The sequence below is a fragment of the Aythya fuligula genome, chromosome 2 (genome assembly GCF_009819795.1).
Source record: "Aythya fuligula isolate bAytFul2 chromosome 2, bAytFul2.pri, whole genome shotgun sequence".
NCBI classification, from domain to species: Eukaryota; Metazoa; Chordata; class Aves; order Anseriformes; family Anatidae; genus Aythya; species Aythya fuligula.
This window is the reverse complement of record NC_045560.1, coordinates 26,324,888-26,349,373: the sequence shown is the minus strand read 5'-3', so window position 1 is coordinate 26,349,373 and position 24,486 is coordinate 26,324,888. Positions and strand designations below refer to the sequence as shown.

Here is a 24,486-nt window from a genome sequence, read left to right as displayed (position 1 = left end):
ATGGAGTATAAGCAAAAAAAAAAGAAAAAAGAAAGAAAGAAAAAAAGACAAGCTTGTTCTTTCAAATATGAAGATTTTGTAACCATTTATCTTGCAGAGCCACTTCCATTTTCCCCTTGTTCCTTTTTCCTGACTGTCCATTACCTTGAATAAAATAAAAGAATCCATGTAATTTTCTGCAATTTCTCTTCCTATCTAGAGGCTTACAGTTACTTTGATCTCAGCTTTCAGGAGACATAGACTCTCTTCAAGGAAAGCTATGAGAAATATAAGTGGCTGATCAAAGTATTTTTTTGTTTTGTTTTGTCACAGAGACCTATGTGATGTGACAATATCTCCAGAAATTCTAGGTAGGAATACAGCAATTGCCTTCAAATATCTGCTCTACCTAAAGTAAAAACCAAACAAACTACATCTAACCCTCCACGTCTAGCAGAGCCCAGTGTGATGCTTAGCTTACCAGTGCTGTAAGTTACGTGCTTATTGCCTGAAGTGCAATGAGAGTTCCCAAAAAGGAAGCCCCATACTTTGCTCTCGTTTATGTTCAGCAGCTTCGTAATAAAGCTACTGTGCCCGTGCTCTGCTTCCCGGCTGTAGGAGCTGGACTGAGCCCATGGCCTTGCACAGCTCACTGCAAGAGGTCCTGTGCTGCAGCCCACATGGGACCTCCGAGCTCTGCCTGACCCCAAGAGTGCCACCAAGCATCCCGTCTGGTCACAGAGCCACTAGAGCTTAGCCATGAGCAGGGTGCTGCCCCGCTGCCTCCGGAGCTCCCAGGTCACTCACATGTATTGAAGGAGCCCTGTACTCATTTTAATGTATAATATTGTACAAAATAAGATGGAATTTACATTTAAAATACAAATGCTGTAAAGTTATACATGTACAAGCACAGAGGATGCTGCTGGATAGGAGATATTGCATACTTGTGCATGAACAAAAAGGCCTAGAATATGTAACAAAGATCAAACATGACATGAAAACAGCAGATTTATTCAACACTTGAGGGAAAAGAGAAAAGAAGAAAAAAGGATATAAAAGCATTTCCTTGGATCGCTAGAAGCTAGGCTAAAAAAAAAGCTCCAGTCTTGTTCTTATCTGACAGAAGCAGGACTGTAGTAAATACAACATAAATAGTTGTGATAGCAGTGCTGGATCAAATTCACAAATATTTAAAAAAACAGGATTCAAGTCTTCTCCCTAGGGAACCAAAAGGATATTTAAAAAACAGAGAAAGACCCTCATTTAGGTAAGTACAATAGAATAGAAAAATATTCTCTTGCAGCCTAAGCAATTGTAAAAACCTGACAAAATATGTGAAGTGCATTAAAGACAAAAAAAAAAAAAAGGAAAAAAAAAAAAGGAAAAAAAAAAAAAAGAACAGAAAGAGTAAGTGAATGAAAGAAAGGGTGAACTAATAAAAACAGTAAAGCAGGAAGCAGCCTTGTTATGAGCACAGAGATATAATGAGAGACAGAAGGAGATTAGTAAAAACCCTTTTAAGAGCTGCATTATTTCTTTTAGTGTGTATTTAAATCCACGTAAACTTCAGATGTGCTGACTACTGAGTACGGCAGAAATGCACAGCGTGAGAACCGCAAGGTGCTAATCGGCTCTCAGCAGCTTTTAGTCCCTGTCTCCCTGTGATCCTCCTGTTTTTCTTGTGCTTCTTGCTTTCATGTCAGGCTTGATATACACCATGTCCTAGTTTGATACGTGCCATGTCCTGGTTGTGTTAGGTTTACAGCACAAGTCCCTGCATGGCACAATTTCTGAATGTATAAAGGGAGATTTCAAGGCACATTTAGGAATTTTCCAATGCTGGAAAAGCAGAGTCTGGAGCCTTGAATTCAGAGCTTTGCCAGACAGGGCTCCTACCACTGAATGAGCTTCTCTAGGGTCCGTGTGTGCTGAAAACCATCCCCTGAGCATGTCTGAGCTGAGCTACCAGGACGGATGGGCCCTCCTGACCTAGCTGTGGCACTGACAGCAGAGAAACTGTGGCGTTGCAGTCTCTTAACAAACCCCAGCAAGATTTCAGGGGCAAAACCAGCCACCTGCCTTGTTTCTCCCTTACTGATGCTTGCAAGATCGCAGCCATCTCCCCCACCTGCAGCATGGCCACACAAAGCCCATGCACACGTCCAGGGAGGGCACGGCGGGCCTTTGAAGCGGCGGATCCCAGCCTCCCCCATCACACACAAGTTTCTGTGGATATATCTACGGCTGCAGATAACTGCAGGCTGAGGCCCACTTTCAAGACCCAGCCCGTCCCGCTGTTCATGTGGTTTCTACTGACACAAAGAGGCGCCTAAGGTGGAGCTCCGGAGCTCTCTGGCGGTGGAAAGCCCCATCCCACCTGATGCCACGATTTGGGACCAGTCTCTTGTTTATGTGGTCAGGAACTGCTGGGAATGGGCAGGACTGGGCCCAGTTCACCAGCAGGTATCCCACACTTGGCTCTTCCCAGCAGATTGGGAAGACCATGAGCCTGAGACATGGGTGACAACAAGCAGCCACATGGAAGAAAAACGGCGGGGGCCCAAGTTTTCAGCAGCTGGCCTGCCAGGCCTTCTCCTGCTCCAAAAACACTGTGGGGCTTGCTGCTCTGCCCCCTGTGCCTGCAGGGTGGGGAAATGCTGCCCCATAGGGTTGTGCCAGGTGGGCTGCCCCATTGCAGGTGCCTCATGGTGACACTGGGACAAGGCCATGCCCTGCCAGCAGCCATGCGATCCCTTCCAGCCCAGCAGAGTAGCGCCAGGGCACACAGGGGGAAGACGAGGAAATTAAGCGTGCAATAAACGTCTGTAGAATTAAATGGGACTACCTATAAACCACAGAGAGAGAAGGAAAAAAATCACATTTCCTCTTAAAATACCATTATAAAAATAGAGCACTCCTGTCCCGTTGGCTTGGGGAGAGGGAGAAGGAACGATCTTTGTTTTTCATCCTGACCTATTTCTGAGTTATTTTCATGAAAGAATTGTCTGCCTCTCTCTCCCAACACTTCTCTCTCCCATGTTTTTTTTTTTTCTTTTTACACTCCTATAACTCAAAAAAGGCCATGCTGATTTTTTTTAATCTGTTAAAAATGTGCTCCCTGAGCTGAAACCAAATTTCAGCCCAGAGCAAATTTTTACGGCTGGGTTATAAATCCCTGAAAAACAGGATTCATAATGGAAGTGCTGACACAGCCTTAACTACTATATAGCAGTGTGAATGGCGCCACTATAATATCTATTAGAGATTCTTTAAAAAGTTTGCAAAATATTGTCTTGCCTTGCAGAGAAAAAGAAGCCAGAGTACTTAATGCCAACATAAACATGCTTTTAACCCATTATGTGCTAATTTGCAGAAAAGCTATTAATTCTGAGTAGGCGCACAGAGTGCAGGACCGACAGGAAATGTTCTTCTAAACTCCTGTTTGACTTGTAACATGGTTTTAATCACTTCCATGAAACACAAACGATGGCTTCAAACTCTGAATGTTGCTCAGAACATGAGAAGGGTGATTACAACAGAGAGGAAAACAGGATTTTATTGGTGAAAAGGCTGAAGCCAACAGGGAGAGAGCTACACTAAATGCTAAAAATGGGACTCCGATCGCTGTCAATTTTTGGGGACAATTGCTTCATTTGATTCACAGCATTTAATACTAGTCATCAGCATGCCACTATTTAATCTCTGTCATGACATGTACTGCAGGTCATGTTCACTTTCTATCAGTGAATGAACATCCTTTCTTCTTCCTTGAACCCAATCAAGTGTTAGCACCTCACAGAGCTGGATCTGCTCAAACAAGCTGTGCCTTGCTTTTGCATTTTGCAGTTTGTGTGTCCTGGACTAGTGCTAAACTAACCCCGTTCAGCTACTGTTCCTGTGGTCTGCCAGGCAGGGAAGGAAAGCACTTACTCTAGACTGAAACACAGCGAAGAAATAGAAGATGTTGGAGATAGTGCTTGGTCAGCAAAGTATGTAAAACATTCACTTGAAAGACCATGAAGAAGGAAAACAAAGCAGTAATGCATTTAGCTTTTTTCTTCTTTTCTTCCTACAGGAGTTTGTGCTTTCTCCCCAGCTATAAGCACTAGCGTTATTTTTATGTGGCAATAAATGGGGATGGGATCAACTGTTAGCTGAATACTACAAGAGCAACTGAGGACTGTGTTTAAGTGCAGAGATATCAGCATTTATGGCTTCCTGTTGTCATTAAGAAAAGAGGTACTGTGCTAGCCCAGTGACTGCTAGAACCTATGTGTAGACTGCCCCCACTGTTTTGGGAGGAAAACAGGTTTTTGGAAAAATTTTTTCTGTGCTGCCATGCCACTCGTTCATGTCTTCAGCTCTGCAATTGCAGACGCTCCTGTGATGCCTGTTCCTGCCACTGCTCCCTTCTGCCTGCAGCAGCAGTGACTGAGAGCAGTGGGTGCAGCAGCAGGACGAAGGAGCAAGCTCCCCGCTCCGTATTTCTGTGAGAACCAAATGAGCAATGAGCACTGCAGGGCTTATGCATGGGTGATTTCCATGATGCTTTTAAAAGGGAAGAAAGATCAGTTTATAATCAAAACTAGTACCGTAACTCACTTCAGCGTGAGGAGAGTGAAATGTGGTCAGTATACATCAGACTCCGATTTCTCTGTCACTGTTGTGAATCATGACAAACTCTCCTGGATGAGAAGGAAGTATCCACTGCTTATTCACAGACAATGAGTTCATGGCCTTCTCTGTAAACCTACTCTGTATGTTTGCCATACTGAGACTGTCTTGTGAAAAACATGTCACAGAATCATCCTGATGATGATAACCATATCAAGAAGTGACTTAGGCCCTACCTGAAGTAAGCAAGTAAGTTATCTTTCAAGAGGGTAAGCAGCATAGTGAGAAATCCTGGCAATAAGAAGCTAAGAAATGTTGGACAAGAAGCTCATCTCCTCTCATACTGAATTCGCTGATATTTCAGCCCTTTTCCCCTATTTCACTTCAGGGTAAGTGTTGACCGTGTAAAGTGCTGCTGCAGAATAGCCAATACTCCAGTAAATTCCCAAATGAGGAAGACCAAACTTCACATCCCTCTTCTAATTAAGAAGGAAGCAAATGAGAGACACCCAGAACATCTAGTGTGTCCAGTGCTGGCATGCACCCCTGTGACACAAACCTGTACCAGAAAGAAGCTGTAACCTGAATTTCTGTCCCTTGTAACAATGGAGAATGTCTCAGTCCAAAAATATAGAAGAGCTGGCTTCAATTTTGACCTGAAGTTCCCTGGGGGCAGCTCCCACAAAACAGAAACAAAAACAAAACAAAACAAAAAACTTTGATTGTGATAGTCTACATTTTTTTTTTTTTTTTTTTTTTCCCCTGGAAGATTCCTGGTCCCCACTAGGTGTAAGTTTTCCCCTCTTGAGTGGACAGACAGTTTACAGGCTCTAAGTGAGTATCTCTGAAGGTCAACCAAGTCTGTGGAGCTGCTGGAATGCCTGGCATTCACATTTTAAATCTTTCACTTAAGTAGGCTATTTAAACCAGAGGACATGTAAGCACCTGTCCTGGAATCCAAGAATCTCTGTTTTGGATCCCAAACTATGAGGACAAGTTGCTTCCTCTAAACAGCTGAGGTCTTGTGCTGGGTCAATGGGATACAATTTTTTGCTTTTATGCCATTTGTGTGGTTCTGAATCAACAGAACTTGTGACCATTTCAACTTTGCAGTGTTCTCTCTAATGGACACTACTTATGAGAATAACTACCTGTAGGATCGAGCCCTTTAATGTTGTAACAGAATTCTTTTTGTTTGTTAAAGTACCTTCTTTCACTTCCTGCTTCTGGTCTTGATTTTCTGTCTCCAAGTCATCCTGTGCTTTTGGCTCCACCATCTCTTCATCGTCTTCATCCTCTAGAAAAAGGAAGACAAGGAATTGTGAGATTCTTTTCTTTAAGGTAGAAGGGAAACAATGTATGTCCTTTATAATTATAATCTGTTAGCAAACACAGCTAAAGCACAGTGCACAATAAATGAACATGCCTACTTCATACTCAAAGTGCCCCTCTCAGAAATATTCCCCAAGACTGCAAGATAATCTGCTAACACAAGGCACCTGCCCCTTGTGCCCCCTGTGGCAACTTCCCATCTCAGATGTCATCTGAATGTCTCCTTGACCTCAGAGATGACTTCTTGGATGGCATAAGAACAGATGCAAACACGTTTCAGCCTGGCAGCTATTCTGCAGTCAGGACACCTGTTATCCAGACACCTCATTTCCAATTCAATTCTCACCAGATTAATTTGTCTTTTGACCTACAGGAAGGGGTTAAATAGAAATCTGACCTCAGGTCAGCTGCCACTAGCAAGCAAACAGGCATGGTACAGTTCTGAAAAGTCATCAGTGGCAAGTGGGGGAACACAGCAACCAAAAGCAGCCTTTGGAGCCCAAGAGCCATTCTTGCATTAATATGAATTTAATGAACACTAAAATGTGACACATGTCAGTTACCACTGCCAGATGTTTTAATGACCTTTCCTGACCTATGCAAATGCCTCTCTCCCTTTGCTTTTCTCCCCACATTCACGTGTTGTCATTTTATTCAGAAGGGCAAACTATTCATTCCTTTCTTTACGTCTGTTTGAAGTTACAAAGGTTCTGATTGTCCAGACCAAAATATAATGCAGTAGAGGTGGAAAGACAAAGTGATATGCCAAAATATCTCAGAATCTAGCTTAATCTCCTTACTTGTTCCCAGCTAGAGCAACATGATTCATTCTCCAGAGCCCACAGCCTGCACTTGACCCACTCACACTCATGAGAGGGGAGAAAAAATAGAGGTGATCCCAAAAGAGGGAGTTACTGTAATTAACAGTTAGGATAAATAAGCCTATGGGCTATGCAGGGATTATTTGGGAATGGTTATGAAGCAAAGACATAGCATCACAGCACAGCAAACACATGGCGCCCTGGGTGGGTCTGCCACACGAGGGAATGATGTTCTCCTGGCCTGGGGCACTCAGCCATCAGCAAAACTGCTGTGGGTCCTCTGGGGCTCCCTGAGCAATCCGCCTGTCACCATATGGTTCCTCGGGATGTGGCACTTCTCCAGGCACGCCGACTGCTCTAACACCACCCCATTAACAGTGGGCCTGGGAGCAGGGAGGGGGCAACGTGTCATGCTCCTCAAGCTGCTTGGCTACTGGCACCTTCTGCGAAGGCTGGCTATGATCGGTCCCAGCTTCTTGGGGGGACGCTGGTGCTGACAGGTTGCATTCAGCCAACAGCAACACACAGCTGCATTTTGTTTTCAATAACCTAATAGGCACCATACTATTCCCACCACTTTGCCTACCCCAGGACTCCTCCCAGAAGCCCACAGAGCGCTGGTTGCTAGCTGACATCTCAGCTGCAAAGCATGGCTTAGCCACAAAGCTAAGGAAGTGTCTCAGCATGGACAGTGTGCTCTTCCCTCTGGGGAAAACGACGAAATCTTGGCAGAAGATATACCCTCACTCCCCTGCTGCTAGTGAGGAAAAGAGGGAAAGCTCAGAAAAAGGGGGGAAAGGTACGATATGCACTCACTTTGATGCCTCTCTTGGCAATCACGATTCCCTAGGTACCCTGTATATTCACTGAAAGAGCTTTCAGACAGCAAGCCGGGGCATTTAAGCTTGGCAGAGTACACACATTGCTCTGTCCACTGGCTGAAAGGCAGGCAGCATCCGACTTGGTCAGCAGAGAGTGAGGGAAGCTGCCTGGTGTGCACACAGAGGAGGGGTAAAAAAGGTTCCTTCTGCCCTCAGCCTGTGGCACTAGCGGGGACGGGGATGCAGAAAGGAGACAGACACTCCCCAGGAGCAGATGAGAAGTGTGGGAAGAAAGAGGAGTGACCGGCAGGGTAGGCAGGGAACGCTCTGCTAACCTCAGATATGCATGCACCCACAGATAGGATCGCAACGGTGTGCAGATATATGCACACAGACACGCTTCTGGTAGGTGCCTAATGAAGCCAACTCCCACAAGAGTTTTGTGAGTCTCGCCTTACGAGTTTTCATTCCCTCGAGCACCAGCTCTTGGAGCCAGCGGTTTATGTATGGATTTCAGCTTCCATTTTTAACCTGTTTCCAACCTGTCTGCTTGCGCAGGGAAGTTTCAAAAGGTGAATGGTTTAGGAAAACTTGCAGAAAGCAGACAGAAATAAATATTTAACTGAAAATACTATGATTTTTTAAGGCAGCATGCCATGGTTGTCAATGCCTGACATGTAATTTGCTGAGGCACAGGGATGACATCTCAAACGTAAAACTTTAGATTTAGTATAAGGTTTCCAGACTGAAATGAAGCAAATTCATCACTGTTCCCTACAAGTCCTTGATCCTCCTGTTTTTGGGAGGCAGACTGATTGCCAGTTCCTGCCTCTAAAGCAGAGAAGCACCGAATGGCTGTGGCACAGCTGGAGCAGGGGACTGTACTGATACTTCAGCACCTATTAAGGTAGATCTTCTTTACTTCCCTTCTGGGAACAATCAAAACCAAGTTTCCCAAGAGTTTTCTAGATCTAATTGCAGCAGGAAAAATAACTAAAGGTTATTATAACACATGCCATGCTTTTTTTTTTTTTTTTTTTTTTTTCTAAGAGCGCATACACCAATATATTAGTTTTACCGGGAAGGCAGCGCAAGAGCTTGTAGCAGGTTTGATACAGTTCAGATGTCCTCATGTATTTACAGAGAAACGTATACACACACAAAGAAAAATTCAGCAAAAAGAATGATATGGTTGTGAGCCAAATGCTAAAATGTTAGCAAATGCCAGAATTTGGATTGCCTGGGCACGATTACCTCCCTCCCCTCCGCACGTGGAGGCATGATGACCTCACTCTGGAATTTCCTCCCTCTTGAGTGCTTGGCCTCATTTTCTGGGTGCTCAACAAGAGACACGTGGGGCCTGAAATGCAGAAGTACTGAGAGCTGAAGTCAACTGGGCCTGTGCTTTGAGTGGAGAGCGCTATGGAAATGCTGCGCATTGAAAGCTCCCGGATCTCTTGCATGTAGCTTTGACTATTTGCTGTGGTTTGGACATTTTTGTCCTTTCTTTCCCTGTGCTTCAGTGCTTTTGCATGGTGAAAATAACACTGGAGGAAGGGTGCACCAGAGAAACAAAAGCATGGAAGGCGATCAATATTTTCTGTGCTCGGTGCGATGCTTTGAAATGAGATCTGAGGTCAGAACACCAAGTGGAGGAAGATAAAAACCAGAAGGGTTAAAAAACTGACTCCCTATTAACTGGCTGATACAAGAATCTGTTAAGGAAAAAAACCCCACATGATACCATGTAATTAAAACTGTATCATCATACATATTCTAAATGGCTACTTAAGGATGCCCAGGAAACCTGTATTCTGGAATATCCAATGTAGCTTGGTTTTGCAACCTGAATGTTTATTTGCCATAGTTTTATTTTGGATACCATGCACTATTTCATGTTGATGCATACACACTTGTAGATGTTCGTAGTACATACATTTGCCACTGTGCCTAAAGATGGTTATGCACATGTACATTTGATGGTGCATACATTATAGAATAATGTGAAGTGCTTTGGCATTCGTTTTCCTGTGATTTACTTAAATGAGAAAAAGATAACATTTACTGTACATTTACCGGAGAGTCTGTAAGTGCATACATGGCCAGTTGTTTCCACATATGCCTGTTCGGATAGGATATGCCATAGCAGAAATTGTGCAGGGAGGTGAAGACAGCTCTGCAGTTCCTGAATACAAATAGCCTTTCCCTGTTTAAGAGCATTTCCAACAATGGGAAGTTTAGAGAAATAACTTTTCAGCTGCTCACATAGCAGCAGCAGGAGTCTCCTAGTCACATTTGGTAAACACAGACTCACACCAACACCAGGAGTGTTACACCCTGCTCAGACGATCTAAATCAGAACCCAAATGTCTATTAAAGGAACCACATGAAAAAAGAGCTAGTAATGAAGTGTATGGCCGCCGTGTAACACTTCTTTGTAGATCTCAAAGGACTTCGCAAGGAGGCCAGTTTTATTATCCCATTTACCACGCAGAAGCTGACGCATAGCCCCACTCACTGGAGATCACTTGGTAGACCAGCAGCTAGGTGAAGAGTGAGGATTGACTTCAGAGTTTCAGCCTAGAGTCCTGCCCACTAAGGCCACCCTGCCTTTCACTGTAAATAAACCATTTCTCAATGGAAATGGTCGTTAAATGCTTGTGTTAAACAAGATGTTTGTCTGCTGAAGCTGGTGGGGTCGTATGTGGGATTAATGCAGACTGACAGAGCTGGACCAAATACCGTTTCTTCCTAACTCGGAGCCTGATGACTCTCTGGGCTCTAGGAGGTGGCCAATTAGTCCTAACAGTGCTTTGTTTAACATAATGAAATAAAAGCAGAGCAATTGTTCTCAGCTCCTACTTAGCTTTGAACATTCCTGCTTCTGTTCCAGACCAGAAGGTGGTCTCACGTGTCTAAAAACTTGCCTGTTTTCTTCGAACTATAGAAACAGCTCCAATAAAAAAGTATGACCTCTCCCTCCAAACCTGTTTTCGTTTAATCTGCATGTAAACTACTTATTTTCAAATGTTGCCCAACTGATAGCTCCTATGAGCCTGGCCTTTGCAAGGATCAAAATGGATCACCAATTTGAAATCCCAGTACATGGAGGGGGAACCCCTGCAAACATGCAGCTAATCTGCTGGCACCTGCAGAGGAAAAGCCCAGATGTGCTGAACTGGACCAAATACTCACAAAGAGCACAGATGATTTTAGGAAGACAGACCCCGTATAAAAATACTGGGCACATTCAGGACAAACTAGAATACAATAACTACATCTGTGAGGACTTCACATGACATTGGCTTCAGGGATTAATTCTTGAGATGATTTGCTTTTTTGTTTTGCTTGGGTGAACATTTTATCTTTGTTGGTTGTCTGAGTTTTGGATTACCAGTTTTAGGCAGTTAGCACTGGTACTGCTCAAATAGCTTACTAAACAGCCTTTTTTTTTTTTTTTTTTTTTTTTTTTTTTTTTTTTTTTTCCTGAGGATTTATGTAATTATAGGCATCTGCTCTATTAATATATGTACCACCAGTTAAACACCAGGCAGCATGCTGTGCATTCTTCTTGGGTGGAGGATTTACACTTCCTCAGACCTGCACCTCTAAGACTAGCTAAGAAGTTGCAGCTTCTGTGCATTGTTTTGAGTATTGATGGCTATATTGAATTAGACTGACAGCTCTGTTTTTAATTTTGGGTAGGTACAAACAATACCTTCATTAAAGGCACATCTTTAAAATAGCAACTCAATTAGCATCACAATTATATATGTTATTGTCTAAGTCATGGATATATGAGAAGTCAGCAGGTTATTTTGTGGGGTTTTATATCAGCATTGACATTCCCTTAGTGCATGTGAACATTCAGCTATGCATATGAAATTCAATAAAATCAAGTGTCTTCACAAGAAGCAGACTTAATTTTGCAACTGTGAAATACCAAAAACTGTTGCATCACTTTTATATTTACAGCTGTTCAGATTAATTTTGTTGTTTCTGATATGAAAGAATTACAAACTAAGCAAGGACAAATGCATCATGTTTATATTGACATAAGCCTGGATCAAACAATTCAAATATTGTTGGCATTATCCCGATAAAAAATTAAAACACTATCTTTCCTTATTGAATACATTTTTTCCATCACTAGCAAAATACGCAACAAGCAAGGAAACACATACTTTTTAAAATAGGACTGCTTGACATTTCACATTTTTGAAAATCTATGATTTGCAATCTGGCTGAATGGCCTATTTTTCATATAATGTAATTTTTTGAAACATGTCCAGTTTTTCACTTTCATCTTTTGACTGCCCTTTGAAGCAAGAAGAGAATTAATTCATCAGTGGATTTTGCTTGCAGAGTGGGATGTGAGACTGGACGTACACTGGGCACATGTTAGTCATACCAGATGGAAATATTCTCGCATGCAGGCTCTTCTTGGCAATAGGCAGCTGCCTCCTAAAATATATTTCAGCTAGTGAAGGCAGGGAAGATTACTGACTGCTGAATACGGAAAAAAACAGAGGTGAACAGATCTTAGCCTAAGCTCTGTGCAACAGGCAACAAATTTCAGATTAGAATTTCATGTGAGTCTGAGCTTGCAAGCAGATTTGCATGCAAAAATCATATGCATACAAGGTATCTCTGCCCAGTTCCCAGAAAGGAACTTAACTGCATAAAAGAATCATTAAAAAGCTCCATATTATTCTTCTAAAGTTCCCCATCTCTGATATGACACATTCCCAACACATCATCTTGTCCTTGTTCATGGACACGACAGGGTTCATGGACAGAGTCATGCTTTCTAATAGCATGAATATCTGCCATATAAAAAGGGAACATTAGGAAAAGAAAGAGCAAAAGTGGATGAATGAATGTCTGGAACTCCTGTATGTTCATGGCACCTAAAGGACTTGAGCAGAAGCATGTGAGATTCTTCCTTCACTTTCCATTTACACTGTTTTAAATTGAGCAGAAAAAATGGTCTGTCTGTATCTGTTTTGACTGCAATTCTGCAAGAGCAAGAATAAATCACAGGGCTACAAAACAACAGACTGGTTGGCATCTTCAATCTCCCTTGATTTTTTTTTTGTCTTTTATCTTGAAGTGCCCTGTTACTTTTTTGTAACACAAAAAGAGAGGCTATACAAATTGATGAAATACAAGCTGTATGACTCATGTTTGTTTTAACAGACTCAAGTATATTGAATGAATCTTGTTGAAGAAAATATTGTACTAGAATTTAACCACAAAACAATATAGATATGTTGGGCACTTGTATACCACTATAATCCAGAAGATTGCAGGACGCTTTTCCCTGGAATTAATGCATTTAGCCTAACATCTTCCACAGGGAGCAGCCTAGTCATAATATACCAGTTTTAAAAGTGCAGGACTGAGAGACAAAACTGTTTTCTTGTTTCTTGCAAAGTGAAATACTAGTTACATATCAGTCTGCCACATCTCAAAAGAGTTTTCTGATCCCATCCCTTGTTCTGCAATGCAAATCTCTGCAAAGGTTTACCCATTATCCTATAAGGAGCAGGTGATACTGCTGGGCATTACAAGCAGATCCCTAGCGTCCTCCTCTCAGGCTTCAGCCATCCCTGTACCAGCGCAATGAAGAAAATATGCATTTCACCCAGAAAACAAACACTATAGCTGGACTGACTGAGAGGAGTAATTTAGCTCAGAAAATTTATTTTGCCTACAGCATAGGCCATGTCTGTATGGTTGCCACTTAAAAATATGTCCTGAAATTTACTACACTTCCCTCTTAAAACACTTAAAGTACCCCATAAGCAATTTTTAGTCAACATTTCTTTTTAAGGCTCTCCTTCACAATTACTGCATTCAATTACTCCTGGTTGGGGGATTCTCAGGTCTCCTGGTATATGATTTCTCATAATCATCTCCTGATCTAGGGTTTCACCACTCAGCTCCAGTTCCTATGCCTCTTCCTGACTTGTGTTTGCAGTCAGATTTCTTTTTGGTACATTATGAAGACAGATCTTATTTTTCCATTTTGTGACAAATGATAGACTATCACAGCCAAATGGCAAGAAAATGTCACAGAAAAATTTCTTTTACTGTAGCATTTCACAAAGCTCCATATTAAACTATTCAAATCTCTTCACATCTCTTCACAGCCCTGATTGCAAACCTTTGCACTGGTTCAAGTATTAAAATCAATGCTTCAGAACGTAATCGTTTCTTTACTAATTAAAATGGAAAGCTGCCTGTGATTCTTCAGGGAAGCATTTCTCTAACCCAAGAAACTGATTTTCCAGTTACTTGGCCTGCACACAGTTTTCAGTTGTGGTGAGAGTCTCAGAATTCAAAGTGTCCCTTGTTTTTAGTTTCTGGTCGGTCTAGACCAGACATGGATTTTTCTCTCCTCTTTTGGACTGTTGCAACATCACACTGGTTGAAAGCATTTTTCAGTCCCCAGAGAACTAAACTGCAGAGAGCCCCACTGGAGTCATCATCTCTTCCAGCCGATTCCCTTTTCTCCTCTTCCTCCCTCCCCAAAGCTCATGTTCAATTCTATTGTGCTTGAAAATATTCCAGTTGGAAGATGTAGCACAAAAAGAAAAGTACAGAAGTTTCCTTTTCTTGGCCATGGTTGGCCCTTCAAATAAAAATGCCAACATGAAATAATGGTGGAACAGCAGAAGCCTTACAGCAGCATTTACAGACCACTAGCTCCAAAACCAAACAGCATACATTTAATATACGCTGCTGGAGTACAACCCCAATAGTGCTATCCGTGAGGAAAAAAGCCATCGAGACACTTCATTTGTGTGGAAGAAAAGGGGTTTGCTAAATCATGCAGGTTTCCACATCCTCTGAAACCTGTTAGAAGTTGTTCCCCACAGTGCTGCTGGAAGAAGTCGCGCCTTGCCAGCGACGTGAAACGACTCCTGTCCTGGGAAAGGGCACCCAGACACGTGGCAGACTTTGTGGATTGGGCCTGCTCAAGTCATTTTCAAACCCTCAGATCATGTAATAGTGTTAAAGCACAAAAGCCTAAGTATGTTAATGAAAACCAGTCCCCACAACCTATGGCACTAGCAGCAATTGTAAAACAAAAGCCGCTTTCATATTACACACACACAGATGATGTATCTGGCATTTGCACGGTGCCTGATTCGGAGGTCAATCCCAGACCGTTGCCTCAGCTGGGCACTAGGTACTTAAAACATTAACTACACTGCAGACCGAGCGAGGCCTGTGGGATTTTTACTGCTGACACACAGGGTCTAGGACTTCACAGACTCATTTACCCCAAGTGCTAATGACATTATACTCCACAGGCCACCTCTCCTATTTTCCATCATGCATCATGTTTGAGCAAGATTATAAAATCTTGCCATTGTGGAATAAATTAATTCTCCGCTTCCATATTGTGTCTCAGTCAGTTTCTTGGCTACACTGATAGATGTTAGGTCAAATTTGCCAGCTGACTCTTGGCTTAACTTCTCCTCTAAGCATCAGCATGGGCTCTTTGACTGGGAGGCCTTTAAAAGCTCCTCTCTTCTCTATTTTTTGGACATGAGGTAACATTTTGGTCCAATACCCTGAAATTAGCTGTATGGCCATATAGTTGTTTGCATGACCATGGTTTAACTTTTAACTCCAACTTTTCCACAAATCTCTCTCACTTTCTCTGTTCTATGGCTCTTTACAAACAAAGATCAATGATTAAAATGTAGCATTTACCTCTGTAACTGAGACATCTGAGAGCGCAGATCTCTGCATTTATACACAAACCTCAACAGAGAGAAATGGAGACAAGAATGCTGATGTATTACAAGGATAATTGGAAAAAATAACTATATTCATAAACAATTACCACAGCAAATACATAAAACCTCTCTCTCTTTGCCTCCCTGACACACACATGTATACACTTTGCTCAGCACTTTAAAAATAACCATTAGTCATGTGGCAAATGCATTTTACATGAGCAAAGGTTCATTTCACCATTTGTCTTCAGAAAGCCTGGCAAAAAAAATCTTTTTATTAAAAAATTAAAGTACAGAAGAACGGCTGGGTCAGGGTGCTACAAGTGTGTGCTTATTGCTTTTATAGGCACCAAGCAGACCCTGCTTAATTCAGTTTCCCACTGACGCCACTTCACCTTAGTCATCGGTGTTAGCCCTGATTTGCATCAGCCTATGTGAAAAAGGAATTCCCTCCGACAGTTTTGAACTTGCTGTGTTTTAATTTCACCCTTTTTGTGCTACCACAGTGGGAGTGCAGAGGTTACTCTTTCCTGATATCTCAGTTTCAGGGATACCAAGGCACGTTAGTGAGCAACACTTTTTGGCGGCAGGGAAACCAAGGTGCCCAAAGCCGCTCTTGAAATAGCTGCAGACAATGGAATAAAAGCCTGGTCTCCTGGTTCCTGGCCAGATACTTCAGCTGCTGCCTGCCCCGGGCAGCTTTGGAGGCTGCTCAGCCTCCTTCAGTCAGACAAGCTGTCAAACCCCTCAGCCAGCTCCCCCCCAGCGGCCTGGTGGGCACCCTGCTCCTGGCCCTGCTGTCCCCTCAGCCCGCAGCCTCCCCCGTCTCCTCTCCACAACCCAGCAGGGTGGCTCCAGCTGCTCCCACCCCTCTTTCTGCTGGGGGCCATGCTTCAAAGGCTCCAGCCCCCCCCCAGAGGAAGGCCTCTTTCTTCCTCTTGGCCCCTCTCCAGCCTCCCTGGCATCGGCCTTCCCGAGGCAGGTATCAAAAATCCCCTACTTGAAATCAAGCGGTTGGCGCATGCAGAGAGCCATTCCCACCTGCAGATACCTGCTTGACACAGAAAAGCTCTCTGAGTTGGATTCTCAGGTGAACATTTGAATGTCTTTTGAGAACTTGGGTCTTGAGACCCCGATTTACAAAACATAAAATCCAGCCCCAATCTCAACAAGTCCCAGATTGCTAGGGTTAGAAAACCCACTGCAGCTCTGAGGACCAGGTATTTTCACAGCTTTTCTGTGTAGTGTTCAAGCTCGTCAGAGCTGAATAGCTTTGAACAATGCAAACAGGCAGACTCCATTTGGCACTTGGGATGCAGGGCATGATAAAACTGCACTGCAACCGGGCACCAGCATTCACTTCTCTCCACTTTACAGTTCTGATTCACCAGGAAAATTGTTTCTATCTTTCACACTTTGGAAAATGGATGCTTTGAAGTGCCGTACAACAGGCTGCCCATAAAGAAAAATCCTACCACTTCTCTCCAAACAGTGCAAAGACAGCTTGCAGGAGGTCTCAGGTACAGATGAGGGCATCAAGTCAACAGAACCACATGAAAATAGAGATCAAATAATCTGGATTATGCTACCTCATAGTCTTTCACTTAGGAAGGAATCCCAGCGTAGGCTTTTTTTTTTTTTTTTTTACAGAAAGAAAGATCTCACTGGATTCAGCTCCTACATCCCTTCAGCTGTAACACAACTCACAGCTGCAAAGTTTCCATGTGTTAACTGGGGATGCCACAAGCCAGCCTGCAAGAGGTTGTTTGTCATCCTGGTCTGAGGAAACACGGTGTGCTTATGTGCCAATGAGTTCACAGCAAGTGAAGCATTTGGCACACTCTATTTCATCAGTTGACTATTCCGTCTAGAGCTGATCAAGAAATCCAGCAATGCTGGAGCCATATTCTGTCAAAAAGACATAGTTGCATAAAACCTTAGTCTCCTGCAAAACATTGCCACATTCTTCACGGAAGGGGATAGATTAAAAAAGAAAGCTGAAGGGAGAGTCCTACCAATATCAAAATGGCTTGTTTTAACCTTTTCTGAATGAAATTTTGGGGACTTTCCATTAAAAAGCACTTCTCATTTTTTGGTTCTTCTGGTCTGTTGTGAAATAGGAGATGAAGAAAATCAAAATGAAAAGATATATTTTTTGTTAAAACATACATACATTACTGACCAGAGTGGAAAATAAGGAAAAAAATTATTTAAGGTGGTTTTTCGATATATTTGAGTTCTCTTCCAAACTGAAACAAAGTTATATTTTGAAACTTCAAATTTCACCACACTGCATGAAGAAGGGATTCCCAGCTCTAAGTCTGTCACTGCCTAAGTGATGCAATTTTATCTGAGTGAGGATTTTTAAATCTGGTATTAAAGCAATACAGAAGCGGCACAGCGTACACATTACTGTGATGAACAATGGCAAGGTTTCTTCTCCTGTGATCTGAGATTCCCTCTCCTGTGACTTTAGGTTAATCATTTCCTTTAGATGGGATGGACTTGCAGTACTAAGTGCCTGAAGGCAAAATTTACATCCTTGTCCTGAGAAGATGCTAACAGACACAGTTGACAAGTCTACCTGGAGCACACTTGAAAGCACAGCACACTAAACAGTGCCAAAACAAGGAGGAAATGTGCAAATGGTTATTTATCACATTTGAGGACTGGTCCTGCTTTTTTTTTTTTTTTTTTTTTTTTCATGCAGAGCTCCAAATGAACAGGACAAATGCATTATGAAGACAGCAAAGTACAACTAAGCACAGATCTGTACTGATGGCCCTTGAATGGTAAAATGAGAACTGTCTGAGCAAGTCTGATGAGCCTCTCTGAAACTATTGTCTTAGTTGCTGTACTGCTACATAGTCGGATAAAAAAGGAAAAATCACCACAAGTGAGGTGTTTGCTTTGGGGGTGGGCACTGGGGGTAGTGCTAAATTCAGCAGCCACAGCAGAACAAATAGAAACTGTGAGCTTTCCACCACATTAATGGAACTTCATTCAAAAGGTGGAGTGTAATGTTCTTCCGAGATGGATAATTCACATAAGCTGTGCGATTCAAACATTCATGTCTCCACACCAGCTCCACACCACCTCGGGATTTATGTTTTATTTCAGTTTTCATCGGACTGCTCATGAATGACCGACGACAAAAGAGCATGTGTGCATTTTTCTTTTTCACAGGTTCCCATTAATGAGGACTCTGTTGCATTAAGACAGTCAAGACTGTCTCTGGCAAAACGTGTTGAACCAAGGTGTTTGTGCCTGCATAAAATTAAGCCACAAGTAAAGCACTTATTTCTGACAGCAGATTTATAATAGGAAAATCCCAGCAGGAATGAAGAGTTAGAAACCCCTGTTGTAGCCTTTTTCATAAACTTCACCTTGATTTAGTATCTCAAACAAGTAGCAGGAAAGGCTAACAGCAGAGGTAATCCTATCATCTTTTCTCTGACAGCACCATTCCATCTTTTTGACTTCCTCATGCTGCTAACATGAATTCAAATCATCTGTGTTTAAAGTTAAACGCAGTGATTGACAGATCTTTGTAGTCTCAGTCCATACTGAAGATTATTCTAGATACCTATCAGTTATTACTACAAGCCCTGTCTGATATTCAATACCTACAGGGAAAATTGTTTTTAACGGTGTAATGTCTGATCTATTTTGAAAGCTATTTTAAAATAAGAAACTAACTATAACCAGGTGGCTAAAATCCAGACAGGTTTTTTATGGGTTGATTTGTGGAGGGAGAAGGTGGAAGATAACAGCAGAACTCTGTTATACTGCAGTAACAACCATGATTCAGAGCAAAATACAGACAAAAATGAAGCATTTTGTTTTGATTCCATGACATCAATTTCTGTGAAAACACCTATTCCAGTAACACAGGGTAGGGGAAAGTTTACAGGTTTGCTTCTGGCTCTTAATACAAACTCATGACAGCATGCACTGCTGTGAAGTTACCGCTGGCTTTCGTGATCACAAGTCTCATCAAAGCTCAGCCGCTGTGCTAGAAAATGGGGATGCTGCAGGAGACCTCTGAGTGCACTATATCTTCTGTGGACACAAACGCAAATGTAGTAGCGAATCAGTGGTCAGACCATCCTTTGTGCCCAAGGGCCAGTAGTACAGAAAGGCAGAAGAATGTCCTCTTTAATTAACAGCCCCTAAGCTCAGCTCTGCTGACCCCACAGCTGTGATGGATGCAGCTCCATAATACAAATTGAGCTGTACTGCTCTTGATTACGGTGTTACAGGGTCAGCTGGCTTTAGTCACAGGCATATCAGCCAGTTGGGTAGGAAAGCACCCCAGTTGTGCTGCACTCATGGGGAGTAAAGGGGAAGCACTGTCCTCTCCCATAGGCAGGCTAGCAATGGTGGAAGCAGAGCTGGAGGACTGGAAAGGTGATGGCTGGGCAATGCCAGATGGTGCACGTCTTTGGTTCCCTGAGATGATCACTCTGCTCCATGTCAGGTTCATCTCTGAGCCTGTCCCATCCTTCCCCACCACTCGGTCTTGCATCTGCTATTGAAAGATTTTGTATCAGTTCTGGCTTGTGGCCTCATGCTCTCTCAGAGCTTCATTTCCCCTACTGCACAGCAATTTAATAGCAGGGAAAGAAGCACAAGAGAAGCTTAGCACAAACAGAGGGCAGGGCACTGCCCTCAATCTTCACCACTTTTCAGAGCTCCTACTCACAAGTCTGAGATCACATCCAGATCTTCATGAAACTTGATTAACTTTGTGCTCACGGTTAACTGAACCTGGAACTGTGAGAGACAAGGGCTTAAAAGTCCTGCTCAGTTCAAGAGAGTTTTCCCTGGTTTTGTGATCAGGATCTGAAAAGCAAGCATGGTTAGTCTGTTTTGGCTGTAAATCATGGTAAGAAAAAAATAAACAAAACTGGGGAATGGAGCTTGTGTGTCTTGGGCTAGAAGGGATGGTTCGGGCTGCTGAATTCCTAGTGGCTTTTTCAAGATTTCGTTTATCCCTGGCTGTTAGTCTGTGTGCTTAGCAATGAAAAATAAGTACAAAAGGGATGGAAATACAGACTTTTTAAAGCCAAACTTGGCGCCCTAAAATCAATGGCAGCAAATGCATCGGTAAATGCGTCGGTCATTTGGCTAAATCCAAAAGTCATGATGATGGGCAAATTCCATCAGCAGAATGACAACTAAAAATAATTTCATATAGAAATGTGCACAAAAGTTTATTTTTCATGCACCGGACAAATAAAATCTGATAGTGTTTTGCATTCTCAATATCACCATGCTACGTTACATGGGAGCCTTACAGAAGATGATGATTCAAATAAAAAGATCCTCCTGTTTGTCAAGTTGTCATTTTTCCATCTGCAAATAATGAAACCTAAACTATTCTGAAAGGGAGAGAGATGGGAGGGAATGTGTTCCACGGATCTGTGGAGAACCACATAGAAACATATACAGAAAAAGAAGCTGCAGCACGGAGCACTTCCTGACCTCCTCTTGGCTACAAGTCTGAAAGAAGTCTCCAAGGCAAGAGGCATGAAAGAGCTTAAACAAGAAACCCTTCAGAAGTACAGCTCTTTGCTGCATGAATACCACAACACAGGGAAAATCTGCTGTGTAGGAGTACAGTCCTCCCACTTGAAAAGAGCTGGTAATGCCATCATGTCACGGAAAGATTTTCTTCATGGCTTTTGTGCATTGAAGGCATTAGCAAAGTGGGAAAAGTGCAAGCTGACAATTGTGCGAAAAGAAGGGTTTCTTAATTACATTGTAAAAGACGTCTCATTTAAAGATGCAGCAGAATTAGCGTTAAAAATACATGTCATCCCGTACAAGCGGATGCAAAATCAGTGCAGGTTAATCTAGCAGACTTTTTCACTAGCTTCTGGGTAGTGCACTCAGGAGCTGTTTACAAATAATAAGGAAAGCAGCTTCATCAGAGGTACATAAATGGTACTGCTGCCCCAGCATCCCACTGCAGCACTTGCTGAGCAGTACCCAAAGATCCCAGTACTACACTCGGTCTGGACTCCTGGTACAGGTCAGTCCAAGGCTCAGCACTTGGTCTAATGCTTTCTCTATCCTTTATGTAAGGGGAGAAATGGCAAACAAGTCCCCAGTCTAGGATGTGTTATCCTTTCCTATATAGCCAAGTCTGGATGCGTGCTTGTGTTCTCTGCACCATGTGGCTTCAACCAGTTCCATGCACGGGCTCAAACTGTGGACCCTCATTACAAAGACATATCCCATGTCAGTGAACAGAACTGAAACTTGGGCTCTGTAGTTTGATCTCATGCCTTACACAAAACGTTGTGTGACTGAATCAAGATCTTAACCATCAGGAATACAAATAAGATCTCCCAAGTTTTGAATAAGTGTCACTGCTTGAAGGCTATTCCAGGATGATGCCACTGCTGTTAATGCCAAACTTTCCGGGTATGCTGAACAGGAACATGCTCTTTCATATTATTTCTTTCTGTTACATGTTGGTGAGCAGCAGCCTTCATCTCTATACTTGTCACTTTTCTCATTCCAGTTGGTATGTAAGTCACCCTGCTGAGCCTGGCTGCCACTGTAAGGACCAAATAAGACTCAACACAAACTGGTGACAGAGACCGCTTGTAGAGTACAGAATCCTTACATGAAATAAATACCAGAGATACACTTGCCCCCCTGTCCTCCTCACGGAATTCAGAATTAAAGGCCAGACTTGTTTTCTTTCCCTGCCCTTGGAAAGCTTTAAATAGCATTATTCTCCTTCTGCCCACTGATCATTCAAACAGCATTTTATTCCACTAGCACGCTTTGTATTTCAGGAAACATTTTTTTCTTTCTTTTCCTTCTTTTGCCCTGGAAGTCCACTGTAACATGTACAGGTTCTGGCTCTCATGATGCGTTTGTACAACGTCTCGTGCACGTGCAAGCATGCACACGCACATTCGAACACACAGTGCTAACCTGCACTGGTGCAGCTCAGCACTTCACCTTGCTCTGGGCTATGCTTTAATAGAACAGGCATCGGGGCCTTGAAGTGCAGCAGTAATGAGCTGTTCCAAACATGCTTTGTGTTTTGTTTCCAGAGGAGGTGTGTGTGTGGGGGGGGGGCACAAGGGATACTTAATCATAAAAACGCTGAATATTTCAGCCCGTTCTCCATTCTACCACCCCCATTTAAATCAGCAGTGCAGTTGGAATGAAATACAACTCGGCTTTCAAACATTTTTGTATTTAATTTAATTTACTTCTAGATTGATAGCTAAACTCAAAACAGATTTTACCGCTTTTCCCCTGGATGGGGAAATAGAGATGACCAAGATCCCTTTGAACTAAGTTTACAGTGTTTCTGTTTTTTTCCTATTAACTAAAAACAAACAAACAAAAGAAGGCAATTATTAAAGAGGTCCATAACCTATTTCTAGTACAGGATTGCAATGAAATGGAGTGAAGAGCTCCAAGCCTGAAGGACAGGTGTTTCTACTACCTGACACATGGGTTGGTTGTCTCACAAAAAGGACAAGGTCTTGAAGAATGAGTCTCTAATTCTTAGAGACAAGCTTTCTGTCCAACAATTAAGGTGCATCCATGCTTTGGGTGATTTTGGTGGTATGAACTGTGATTTTTCGAGTAGGTGTCTTCAAGTACCAGCCACATCTGTGAGAAGAAGTAGCCATGGGTGTAAATCACAGGAGGCCAGACTGAGAGGTGAAACTACCCAGCCATTATGTGCACTGTACCAGCAGATTTCAGGGAGGAATTATTCCAAAATAATAGTCAGTTACCTATTTTGAGAAAGACACAAATGAAAGGGAATGAAAATAGATAACAGAATAACAGCTTCCACTGGTGTCAATGATAAAGCTCACCAGGGAGATATTTTCAACACTTTATAAAGGGAATATTGAGATTTTTTTTGGAGCTGTCCTTCAGTGGAACGGAAGAGTTACAAGGCTGTGGACACGGGGCATGCAGTTCACTTGAGGAAAAGCACTACATCAGTCCAGCCCAGACCAAGAAGCATTGGCAGGCTGGTGTGTGTGAACTCACACTGCCAGCAGCTCAGTGCATAAGCAGAGATGCTTGATGTCCGCAGATGTCAATCTTGTGTCTTTCATAAACATTCATTTCAATGTTGTTTTTATTATTTTTATTTTTATTTTTATTTTTTTAAGTCTGGTTTTGGTGAATATCCCAAAGTTCAGATGTTTCTCGCAAGTTTAGAGGAATTCATTCCAACGTCTTTTTTTTTTTTTTCTTTTTTTCTTTTTTTTTTTTTTTTCTGGAAATTTCACAAGAAAATCTTTTCACTCTCAAATCTCTGCATTATTCAGGTTTCATCTAGGTCAGAAAAAGTATTTTGCAGCTTGCCCACATTTTTGTTTCATTAGAGGAAAATGATGAGGAGGTGACCTCCAGAGATCCCTTCCAACCTCAACCATCCTGTGATTCTGTGAAAACTGACTAAAAATGAAATTAAACAGGTCTTCAAAAATATGAGTCATTTGAATTTTGGACAGAAGATGAATCTGTGGGCTTTTTTATTTGAACATTCCTATTACCAGCATTTACTAATAGAATGCTAAATGTGTTTCTGAACAAACAATTAACCTCATAGTGTTTCTGTCTCTTTTTTGATAGTCCAGTGTCCTCTAGCCAGAGTGGCAGTTACTTTTATCTAGTAGAGGAAGAGAGGAAAAGTGCTGCTCTTTTAATTCTGCACATTCTTCCATGGTCTACAATAATGAAACACATCTAGAACCTCCTCCTACATTTCATTTCCATTCAGAAGTCTTTTTTTTTTTTTTTTTTTTTAAACACCGTGAGCAAAGCTCTGCTTCACACCTCTCATAATTTCAGGGAGTGCAAGTTCAGGCACAAAGCCAGCCTTGCTTCTGAAGGACTCAGTCCTGCAAAGTCTGTTCACTCTCAGCTCTCCTCTGATGTTTAGAAGGGTCTAGCCTCTCTTCAGAGGTGCTTTACAACTCAGAAGTAAAGGTGAACTGTTTTCTGTTCAGAAAACTTTGCTCTGGCCTTGCTAGCAGATCCAGACTTTCCATGTGCAGAGGAATGCAAGAAACAGACAGGGAGAAAAAGATCTGCGAGGAAAATCATTTAGAAATCAAAGGGTCATAATATACCACTTAAAGTATTTTGTGTATTAAATTACTG

The 24,486-nt window shown here is 42.4% G+C and overlaps 1 protein-coding gene across 7 annotated transcripts in view; it reads right to left on the bottom strand.

The window, feature by feature from the left end:
• Positions 1-24,486, bottom strand: part of DYNC1I1 (dynein cytoplasmic 1 intermediate chain 1) — a 188,827-nt gene that overhangs the window by 83,118 nt on the left and 81,223 nt on the right. For all 7 annotated transcript variants that reach the window (XM_032181029.1, XM_032181027.1, XM_032181031.1 and 4 more), the window contains one exon: positions 5,804-5,893. In XM_032181029.1, the coding sequence (XP_032036920.1) occupies positions 5,804-5,893 (90 nt within the window). The remainder of the gene's footprint in view (positions 1-5,803; positions 5,894-24,486) is intronic.